We start from the raw sequence: 11619 nt of genomic DNA, 5'->3' as shown, positions 1-11619 counted from the left end.
AGCGTGATCCAGCCAGTTTTTCCTCCCTTCTCATCCTCAGCATGGTTTATAAGTGGTCCATTATGTGTTCCGCTGAGTAGCCCTTTTCTCTCCGCCGCTGGCAGAAGGTGGTTTTCAGATGGCCATCGATGGGGAGCGCAAGCATTGCGCAAGCCACGAAAGGGTTTGCTTTCCTTGGCAAGCCTCCGAATTCTGACAGATTAAGGCTCTGCCAACTGCTTTTGTCCTTGACAGGCGACTCTATGCTAGCAACACTGGAGGCTCTGTGGAAGTCCCTTCCCTTTGCTCTATGGCCAGCAACTCCAAGGGCATCTGCTGTCTTCAGGAAATCTGTGCCATTCCTGGACAAAGTGATGGTGACTTACAGAGAAGATCCAACTTTGGTGCCTGTGGCAGACAATCCAAATTACACCCCCCCCCAAATGGTATCAATAAACAAAAGACTACTTTCTGCCCTTTAGTGGTACCCAAAATCGGCCACAGGAGGTGGGCTGCTTCCTTTCTAAGGAAGGGTTTCTAAGAAGCAGCCTGAAAACCTAGACTATAGGTACAATATATTGCAGCAGTGGTTCTCACACATTTAGCACTGGGACCCACTTTTTGGATTGAGAATCTGTCAGGACCCACCGAAAGTGATGTCATGACTGGAAGTGACATCAAGCAGGAAAATTTTTAACAGTCCTAGCTGCAATCCTACCCACACTTAAAAGGAGTAACTCCCATTGACTATCATTGTTAAAAGAATATACACAGCAGTTTGTTAAAAGTACAGGTCTGTCACATTTCCCCAAAAGCAGTTACATACCAGGGTAGCATCAAGTCGATTAAAAATTAAATATTGAAATGAATGGGGACCCACCTGAAATTGGGTCACGAGTGGGTCCTGACCCACAGTTTGAGAAACCCTTTATTGCCGGCTTCAGTGGCATATTTGTTTGCGCATGTGGTGGGAAAAAATTGGAAAACGAAAAAACAAAACCCTTTCCATACATTTGCTATCCACGGAAAGAAAATGTGTGGTGGGGGAGATATCATGAGCTGGCCAGCAAGTCCCCCTTGACATGCTCCATGACTGCACTGCACCCCTCCCTATGGATAGCATTTGACTGCACAGGTGAACGCTGTTCATGGGGACATATCCTTCCATGATGGTTGGCTGGCAACCTTCAGTCTTGAAAGACTATGGTATAAGCCTTTAGCACCTGGTATTCCCAGGTGGTCTCCCATCCAAGTACTAACCAGGCCTGACCCTGCTTAGCTTCCGAGATCATGGCATAAGCCTACAGCACCCGCTATTCCCAGGCGGTCTCCCATCCAAGTGCTAACCAGGCCTGACCCTGCTTAGCTTCTGAGATCATGGTAAAAGCCTACAGCACCTGCTATTCCCAGGCGGTCTCCTATTCAAGTGCTAACCAGGCCTGACCCTGCTTAGCTTCCGAGATCATGGTATAAGCCTACAGCACCCGGTATTCCCAGGCGGTCTCCCATTCAAGTGCTAACCAGGCCTGACCCTGCTTAGCTTCTGAGATCATGGCATAAGCCTACAGCACCCGGTATTCCCAGGCGGTCTCCCATCCAAGTGCTAACCAGGCCTGATCCTGCTTAGCTTCCGAGATCATGGCATAAGCCTACAGCACCCGGTATTCCCAGGCGGTCTCCCATCCAAGTGCTAACCAGGCCTGATCCTGCTTAGCTTCCGAGATCATGGCATAAGCCTATAGCACCCGGTATTCCCAGGCGGTCTCCCATCCAAGTACTAACCAGGCCTGACCCTGCTTAGCTTCCGAGATCATGGTATAAGCCTACAGCACCCGGTATTCCCAGGCGGTCTCCCATCCAAGTGCTAACCAGGCCTGACCCTGCTTAGCTTCCGAGATCAGACAAGATCAGGCATGTGCTGGGTAACAGGTGGACATGGTGATACACCATTGCCCCAACCCGCTGGTTTTTTTGACTAAATTTTTGATAGATATTTGCAAGTGGTTTGTTTCATTGCATTTCATTCCTCACGAAATCACGCATCGATTGATATATAACATGATGGTATTATTCAAAAATACCAAGATTTAAAATTTTTTGGCTAGTAGTGGTGTCACCCTCCCCTGCCGTGTGCATCGCCAGGTGTAACTCGCACCCCCTAGTGATGCCATGGACTATGCTCAGTGTTACAAAATTAAGTATTTTAAACACGGTTTGTTTCAAAAACATGAACTACTGCTGCTCAAGGTGGGGGAGGGGGGCAGGTGACAGCCACTTCTGTTTTCCAAATGCTGTCAAAACAGCTGGGGCAATGCTCTATTAAACAGAGAGCAATGAACTCTGAACTGGTTGCTGTTGCTTAATAGTTGAGGGAGAAAGGTACTCTGCGCATGCTCAGAGCAGCTTTGTTCTCTACTTATTATTCATGCCCGTTTATTACCACAGATGGAATGGGAAGTTGCAAAACAGGCATGGAGCTGGGGTAAGTTTGTAGAACACAACCCAATAAGTAGTGCCTGCAAGCAATTTCTTTTCCTCTTCTGCTTCCGCCACTGCTCTGGCAAGTCTGTGCCCTTGGCTGCCTTTCTCCAAGTCTGCTTTCTTTCTATGGAGAAACACAAGTGCCTTCAGAATCAGTTTCCATGCAGACCAGCAGTCCAACAGCAGCTACCTCTGGGACGCCCCAAAGCATGACCTGGAAGCTGCCAACCACTCTTTGCTGTCCCCAGGATCTAGCACTCAACAGCCCCTAAAGCTAGAGGTTCCGTTTTTTGACTGTGACCATGGATCATTGGATTGACCTCTCTGACCTGAATTTGTCCAGTCTCTTAAAGCCTTTGCTTTCAAACAAGGCTCTGCGCTACCCTCCATCTTCACACCCCGCAGCGGCCAATACCGTAAGCTATGCCAAACGCCTTGGTTTCTGCCAGTGATCCTGCAGCCACACACTTCAATCGGAACATAATCGCAAACTGGCTTGCGCCGCTTCCATCTGTGTTAACTCAGTGAGATCTCATGCAAACCTATTCCCAGAAGCCTGACATAATCAGGACAATTGCTTCATTGAGATTGTCTTGCAGCCGGGGAGGCAAAAAAAAAACACGAGAGATCTGGCTGTACAAAAGCAGCACAATGGAAGCTTTAAAGATTTGCGATGGGAATGAACACCACGGCAGAATCCGCTGTAGGCCATGGAATAGCACCTCCAGGGCCATGATGCACAAAGCCACATTGTCCCTAGAAAGGGGCTGAGAAAAGCCTTCAAACATTTATATCTGTTCTATTTTTGATACACGGAGTTATTAATACACTGACAGTATCTGTTATTGGTGCCCTGGCAGGAGATGGTGACACATTACACTTGCCACAGGGCAGGGAGTGGGGGACGTTTGCCACGCCACAGTTGCCTCAAGCTATGTTGCTTCCCTGCCCCCAGTATGCAATCTCTGGTCTACCCATGCAGGAGAATGAGGCTGTGGGATGCTCTGTCCCACTCAGACTGCAGTTAAATTATCACAGTTAATGTTCCACTACTATAAAGAGGCTTCCTGTACGTGCCGTGTAGTATGTATCTAGCACAGCAAGGAGATGATTGTGTTAGAACCTATGATGCTAGGTTTCTCCTTACGTGGAGTTGTACCCATGCCATTCCTCCGGTGGTTATACTGGCTGCCCATTCCTTTCTGAGCCCAATTCAAGGCATTGGTGATGACCTTTAAAGCCCTATATACAGCATAGGACCAGGTTACCTCAAGGACTGCACATCCCCTGCGGTCATCACAGAGGACTCTTCTTAGGACACCACCACCATCTGAGGCCAGGGGGATAGCAGCAAGGTGTAGGGCTTTCTCGGTTGTGGCACCACGCCTCTGAAATCAGCTGCCAGAAGACCTGAGGGCAGCCTCCTCAGTATATGGTTTCCAGCAGGGTTTGAAAACCCATATCTGTTTCACCTGGCCTTTGGGGAGGAAGGTATTTCTTAACTTCTATACTGCTTTACATTGTTTGATATGCTAATCTGCTCTTTTGTTATTTCTGAAAGTTTTTATTTCAATATTTTATCCTGATGTTTTTATCACTTGTTGTACACTGCTTTGGGTTTTTAGAAACGTGGTCTAGAAATCCTTTAAATATAAATTTTTTAAAGGAAACATTAAAAATATGACCCCCCCCTCCTGCAGTTCAGAGCAGGATAGCTCTTTTTTTTTTTCATTCTGCAGCATGTGTAGGCCTGTTCAAGTGTGCCTTTCCAGGGTCTTCCCAATTGCAGCCTCTCGGACATGTTCGCTAAGCAATTGGACAGGATTGCACCTGGGAAGATTGTGGGGGAACACATCCTTGCACCCCAGATGCTGCTGCAGCCCCAAAAAACTGGTATCGGGAAGAAGGTTAGACCACTCTCATACTTGACTTACTCATTATTTACATATGGGGAAGAGAGGAATTTTTTTGGCAAATGTCAAAGGGAAGCATTCAGATTTGCACCACCCCACCACTAACCTGATGTGATGGTCCAGGAAAACCTTTACTCCAGTAAATGCATACAGCAGGGTCTGAAAGTGGGATGCCACCTGGTGGCGGCCGATGGAAAGGACAGGCCCAAACTAGTGCCAAGACATTCAGCAAGACTAGCAACAATACACTGAACTGCTTACTACTAAAGTTTTACTTTGCCTCCCACTACCTGGAATTGTAGTTTTCGAGTGGGTGGGCAGGAACAACTGGACCAAAAAAAAACCCCCCCAAAAAACACTACACTAAAAAAGAAACTGAACTTACTGGAACAGGAGATAACTCCCCATTACTGGGCTTGAGTGTTGAAAGGTTCAGAGCAAGAGATAGCTGAGCTGTCACAAAGCAGCATTAGAAAAGCGCAGGAAATGCACAGAAAGAGAAGTTCAACCGAAGCAGTCGCAACTTCTGTTTTTTCAGTCTGCAGCTGGCAAGGGGTGAAAATTCTGGGTTGAAATGAAAATCACCGTACAACAAGCATTGTGGATGACTTTGCTGGTCAGTGCTATTGAATGCATATAGTGGTGGCCCTCACTCCAGTGAAAAGGTCTCCCATACCGGCACCAGTGAAATGAAGCAGCGCAATTGGTCATTGCAGCTGATCGCCTTCACTGGAAGCCAGGCACTACCATTTAAACCTTGAACATGAAAATGGATTTGGGAGGTCCATGCTCTGGTTGCTATCAAGCCCAGCTTAATTCAAACAATTCTCTCTTTTCTGCAAAGCCTGAGGCTTCAGATCTAGATCTAGAATGGAGCATAATAAGCATGTCTGCATCAAGCTTCATTTCCTCTTCCTGAGAATGTGTATTTCTGTTTTCTTAGGGAGATATCTTGCCAGCAAGGCTGGCTTTAAGCCAGTTGGACCAATTGCTACCAAATGGGCCCAGCCCCTAAGGGCCCCTTGCAATAATCTAGGATAAAATGTGCTTAAATCAATTTGGTCCATTAACTTACATGCACTGTTTAAGCATACATTTTGATTGCTTTCCATTCTACTATACTGTTACCCTGTGGAGCAACTGTTACCCTGCACATGCCCGATCTCGTCTGATCTTGGAAGCTAAACAGGGTCAGGCCTGGTTAGTACTTGGATGGGAGACTGCTTGGGAATACCGGGTGCTGTAGGCTTATACCATAGTCTTTCGAGACTGAAGGTTGCCAACCATTCTACTATAGAGATATAAAGTCTATAATTAATTTTATTTATATCCAAGATTTTACAGAACTTGGCTGTGAACCTGGGGCCCTACAAGCAATGTTCTGATTGGGTCCTACAACTACTAAGCTTTGCTTTCCAGCTTTGCTGTCAAAAGTGCCTGCTAACTAGAGATGCCAGGAACAGAACCTGGGACTTTTTGTATTCTGAGTGTGTGCTCCATCACTGGGATTTCCCTTTACAAGAAGCTGCCTGGGATTAAGTCAGATCATGGTCCATCTCTCCTCCAACACCGCTTGAAAGCTACCATGTTTGAGAGCTACAAAGAAACAACTTTGTTTTAAAATCAAAGAAACAGCAACACACTCTGAAAATCTAGAACTTTGCAAAACAAAAATAGAAGGAGGGGGAACAGGCATTAAAGAAGTTTCTTTTGAGTTAAGGACATTCCAAGACAGACACTGGACACATACAATTCATAGCTTTTTATCTTCAAACTATTTTCAAATTGATTTCAGCCTTGTGGGCATCAACGATTTGCGTTGTGTTGGCAAACGTGGCCTGTACAATTGCAAGCACAGTCTATCTCCAAATCACAGCGTGTGGTGCAAACATCATCAATTGCCAGAAGGGATGCGCTAAAATAAGCATCTGTTTATTACGAGGCCTAATGAGAAAGCGATCATAAAGAACGTTGGCAGTTTTAGACACTTGGTTAAACATTTAAAAGCTCCATCACGAGAACTGCAGCGCATAGCACCAGGAAATGTGCTCAACTCTTTTGCTCTTGTTCGCCCTCTCTTCCACAAATCCGGAGCAGGGTGGCTCTGTAATCCCCAGAAGTGTCAGACTGCAAGGAAGAAAAAGAAGGGTCACATTGAAGAGGCGCATTTCATGCCACGGAAAGAGAAAACCAATTACCACCAATGACTGTTTCACTGGAGTTAAGGCAGAACCAGTGTCCTGACTTTGCAGTAAGGGCCAGATTAAACCAAGGTGAAAGAACAGCAGGAGTTTAAGGCCCGATCCTATAGATTGTATCTTCTAATCTGCTGTCACAAGTTCTCTAACAGCAGTACAATTGTCCCACCACCGTCAGGTGCGTCGGAGCCACTGGTGCAAATTGCCAGAGGATCCACATGGATCCAGCCCATGTCACAGGAGATAAGATGCCCGCAGGTGTGGGTGGTCTAGGGGGAGAGAATGCAGGTGAGAATGACTCACTTCAATATCAGAATGCAAGGAGCGTCCATACAGCTTCTTATACTCCGCTCGAATATCCAAAAGGTCAATTTCAGACCTGGACACCAAAATTCTGTTCAGCGTGAATTCATCCGTCCCAGCTCCCTGTGAACAAGAATAGGGCAGATTAGTCATTCAGGTTTATAAACTGCCCCTTTACTTTCAAACCAGCCAAGGCGATGTGCAACATTTCATAAAGCCACTTTAGGCAGCTAGGTTAAAATCCAAACACAAGTGCGGATTTGCTGCAGCATTACTCATCACTAAACGCCCTGGACTCCTAGCTCTATCTGAAACTGAGCAGCCAGGAAGTTCCCTTCTCCTGCTTCTTCCTTGTCTGCAATGTGGGCCAGAATCTTGCATTCCACTCTGTCCACTACGATGTGCAGATCTCTTACCGGAGACATGTACCTTCAATCAGGATGTGGTTGGTCCAGTCCTGAATGAATCATTATGATTATATCTTCTCCTCCCCTTCCTCCAAGAAGCATCTCAGGGTTCTTTGCATGGCTGACACCCCAGCATTTTGTTCTCACAACAACTCCATGAGATGCTTGAGTTGAGGACCTGTGACAGTCCCTGAGTCAACTGGACAGCTGTGAAGGGTTTTGAAGGCAGGGTTTCCTCATGCCAAGCCCCACACTCTAACCATTACACCACCCTACCTCCCACAATCCCTGTAAGGAAGCAAAGTGCCTACCTTCAGAGACTTGTGCAGCCTCTCAGCAAAGAACGCTGGAGTGTTGGTTGCACACTTAACTGTTAAAAGAGGGGAAGGAAAAATATTAAGCATTGGTCCCATGCACTATGCTGTATTCTCTTGGCTGGGCAAGCTTTGGCTCACATTCATAGCTGTACAGAAAGAATGCAATGAAACAGCTCTTTGAAGGTCCATCACTGCGCAAAGCATCCAGCAGGCACTGTTGACAATGTTTGTTAGTGCTTTTTTCTTACTACTGCCCCCTCGTGGGTGATTGTGTTAACTGCATTTGTGGAGCATTTTCCTCAGATGTCCTCAAACATGTCCCTAAAAAGAACGATGGCCAAATATAATTAGCCTTTGTTGTTTTTTTTTTGCAAGTACAAAACTGGAAATTTTTGCTTAAGCAAAAGCATTCCTGTTCTCTCCCAAATGGCATACTAAGATTCCTGATTAAGAAAACACAGATATTTTAGTATAACACTGTTACCCTGCACATGCCTGATCTCATCTGGTCTCAGAAGCTAAGCAGGGTCAGGCCTGGTTAGTACTTGGATGGGAGACCGCCTGGGAATAGTGGGTGCTGTAGGCTTATACCATGATCTCGGAAGCTAAGCAGGGTCAGGCCTGGTTAGTACTTGGATGGGAGACCGCCTGGGAATACCGGGTGCTGTAGGCTTATACCATAGTCTTTCGAGACTGAAGGTTGCCAACCAGGTGAAGTTGGGAGTTGCGCATTACTTTATTTTACATATTTCTACCCAGAGATGGGCAAATCCAGCATGGCTTGACTTAAGTCAGTTATGAGTCTCCACCTCCTTTAACTTGACGTGAAAATGAGTTCTAACAAGCGGATTTTCTGAGTCACTCAAAGCATTCTGGGAACTCTAAAAAACTCAAGTCCTGAGTCTTTTCCATAAAAAAAAAAAATGGACCTGCTGCTGGGGTGTGTGTGTGGGAGTTCTCATTTAATACTCTCCTGATGTCCCCATCCCATCTGTAAACAAGGTGGGAAGGGGTGGGACAAACCGTGTGAGAGCGTGAACAGAAGTGGCAAGAGGGAGAAGGGTCAGGTCAGCAGCTGGGAGGCTTAGTAGTACAACCCAATCCTTTGCAGCTCTATTCAATAGTAGTCCCATTGTGACTAGTCATTCAATGTCATTCATGTCCCCTGGATGACTAAGAACGGCCTCTTCCACCCCCCACCTTCTCCCCTCACTTGTCCACAGAATAAACCTTCATCCAAGGATCATCGGTTCCTTCAGAGATGGACAAGAAAGTCTGCTCCTGCCTCTCTCCCCCCAACACTCAATGCAAAACCAAAACATTAACCCTTCACTGCCTCTTGGCTGGAATTTCCCTGCTGCTTGCCCAGTCTGAATGATGGCCCCACGAGGTCTTTCACACCACAAAAAAATAGTAAGCAAGCACACCCAGACAGACTTGAGCCTGCACGCGTGGGGAGTCAGTGGCATCAGACTCGAATCAATGCCATAGTCATTGACACGACTGACTCAAGTGTACACAAGTCAGCAAAAAACAAGTGTTTTTGCGACTCTGACTCGAGTCACCTGACTCAAGTTCCCATCCCTGTTTATACCCTTCTCCAAGCAGCTCAGGATCCTGTACACAGCTCCCCCCACCTCAATTTTATCCCCACAATTCCGTGAATACCCTCCACAGAGCATAGGTAGAAAGTGATGGATTATCTTCTAAAAGGCATTTACATTATATCGATAGCTTCTCTTAAGGCTTCTTACCAATGGCCAAAAGTAGGTCTTCAAAATGTCCCGATGTTTCACTCTGTATACTATCTTCTATTTTCTTTCCGCTGATGTTTCTGTATTCGTCAAAGGCTTAGAAATGATAAAGGGCAAGAATGACCTGCCTGTAAGTGGCACATACTTAAAAAATTCAGAACAAAAACTGTTCAAGGCACCCTTATTTCTAAACCCAAAGCTGCACAAATTCCTTAATGCATTCTCTCTCTCTCTCTCTCTCTCTCTCTCCCTCTCTGAGACCTCAGCAATCCAGTTACATGGCACTGTTGTGATGATGTCACCACCAAATATCTGGCCCCTTTGTTGAAAAGGTTGCTGACTCCTGGCATAAAGTGTGGCCAGCCCTAGCGGGCATATTCCTGAGCATTCCATAATTGTGGGTGGCACCCCCATTTACAGAATGTCCCAAAAGGGTTGAAGGCGGGCTCCGACAATGGGGGTCGCCACTTATTTCTTACTTAGTTTCAGTTGAGGAAAGCTGCTGAAGCACAGAACTTCAATGAACTTGTCTTCATCAGTCCCCCATCTCTTTTCACCCGCTTGGTAAAGGATCTAGAAAATACGAAAGGATCTCATGGCTTTCCTGCTCCTCTCCCTTCAGGCTTGCAATGTCCAAACTCTTTTCTCAGCATTCTGACATAATATCCCTTTCCAGGGCAACCACAGACCAGTTTTTCACCTTACCATTTCCAACACAGTCAAGTCACATGAATGTATCTGAATTTGTCCCCTCCACAACTGATTTTCGAGAAAGAAAAACTTGAAATCACTTTTTAATTCTGTTTTTAAAAAAATCAGCTAGCAACACCAGAAGGATGCATTGTGACAAACATGCAGACAAACCTACACATGTTGATTTATTACAAATCAATTCCAATTGCCTTTTCCAGCTCTACAGTAAGAACATAAGAAGAGCCCCGCTGGATCAGGCCTATCTGGTCCAGTTTCCTGTATCTCACAGTGGCCCACCACATGCCTCTGGGAGCACACAAGACAACAAGTGACCTGCATCCTGGTGCCCTCCCTTGCATCTGGAAAGGGACAGGAGATGGAGGGACAAGCATTTTATATAGCATATACATCGTAGCCCTGCAAACAGCCTGCTCAGAAAGATAGATAAAACCTCCTAAGAGTCAGGAAATGTTCCATGACGAAATTCTATGGCTGGCTAAAATTGCCATACCTGTGCATCCTTCTTTGCAACCTGTTCATCCACTCTTTGATTTTCATCTCTTCTGCCCTACCAAAATACAGAAAAGTGACAAGTTAAAAATAAGGAAGAAAGAAGTACACTAAGATGAACCAGAGGTTGGCACACACACCCCGTTTCCCAAGCAACCACGGGAACAGCTGTGTCACACTGAGTTTCCACTGCAAAAGGAGACTGGAGAACATATTTGTGCAATAATCCATTTCTTGATGCCACCACTATCCTCCTACTGCCAGTTCCCAAGGTCACATAGGCCCTTTTGAAGACCACCTCCAGAGAAAGGAAGAAAAGGCTCCCTACCTTCCAAGCTGGGGCTGGCATTCAGTAGAAGCCTTCAAAGAGACTGCACATTTGCGAGAGCCACCAGGTCCCCTTTGCAAACCACCACATGCAGAGCACAATGTGTCATGGAAATAAGTCTTTTTCTGAGCATGCTGTTACAGCAAGCAGGACTTCCTGGCAGTAGGAGATCCTAGGATACAGCTCCCAACACTTGCTGCTAGACTAGTGGCATCTATGGAACCACAGCAGAACCAAATTATGACCAACCAAAGAGGGCCATTTCATTCACGTGACATTTGCACGAGAAAGGTGCGCCATGATCTAGGCAACACATGATGTGGAGGGTCTCTTACATCGGCAAGAGTTAACAGGGCTTTTCTGACGTCACCCGAAGTGTCAGAGCTGATGTCGTCCCCCAGGCTCTTCTTATAAACTGAAAGAAACCAACAGACGCACGAAATAGAGTCAGTGACATCTGCCCAAACCAAAAGCAATAGTTAATATTTAGGAGCAGCAGAAGCACAACTGCAGCAAAGCCAGGGGGCATCCCCCCAAAGGTCATCCCCATCTTTGATCTCACTGAGACCCTTGGGATTCCACCATCCAGCCCATGTGAGATTGATGTCCAGAAAGACTGCCCTGAGCTCATTTTCAGAATTTAGTTCCATCAAATTCTGTGTTGCCATCAAGACTGCTGATTGTTATGTAGCCCTAGTCCCCAGGGCTACGTAAAGATCACATGGAGCTGATGACA

The 11619-nt window shown here is 46.2% G+C and overlaps 1 protein-coding gene and 2 pseudogenes across 1 annotated transcript in view; 2 read left to right on the top strand and 1 right to left on the bottom strand.

The window, feature by feature from the left end:
* The first annotated feature begins 5500 nt into the window (after positions 1–5500).
* On the top strand, positions 5501–5622 carry LOC136656217 (5S ribosomal RNA; annotated as a pseudogene).
* A 189-nt stretch (positions 5623–5811) lies between these two features.
* Positions 5812–11619, bottom strand: part of ANXA3 (annexin A3) — a 30238-nt gene continuing 24430 nt past the window's right edge. The window contains exons 8-14 of the mRNA XM_066631906.1: positions 11219–11298; positions 10557–10613; positions 9832–9925; positions 9353–9448; positions 7593–7651; positions 6875–6997; positions 5812–6500 (exon numbers count right to left, since the gene is read on the bottom strand). Of these exons, the coding sequence (XP_066488003.1) occupies positions 6423–6500; positions 6875–6997; positions 7593–7651; positions 9353–9448; positions 9832–9925; positions 10557–10613; positions 11219–11298 (587 nt within the window). The 3' untranslated portion in view covers positions 5812–6422. The remainder of the gene's footprint in view (positions 6501–6874; positions 6998–7592; positions 7652–9352; positions 9449–9831; positions 9926–10556; positions 10614–11218; positions 11299–11619) is intronic.
* LOC136656703 (5S ribosomal RNA) lies at positions 8066–8184 on the top strand (annotated as a pseudogene).

Source organism: Tiliqua scincoides, chromosome 6 (genome assembly GCF_035046505.1).
Source record: "Tiliqua scincoides isolate rTilSci1 chromosome 6, rTilSci1.hap2, whole genome shotgun sequence".
Classification (NCBI taxonomy): domain Eukaryota; kingdom Metazoa; phylum Chordata; class Lepidosauria; order Squamata; family Scincidae; genus Tiliqua; species Tiliqua scincoides.
Note: the sequence above shows the minus strand (reverse complement) of the source record. Positions and strands in the feature narration are given on the sequence as shown.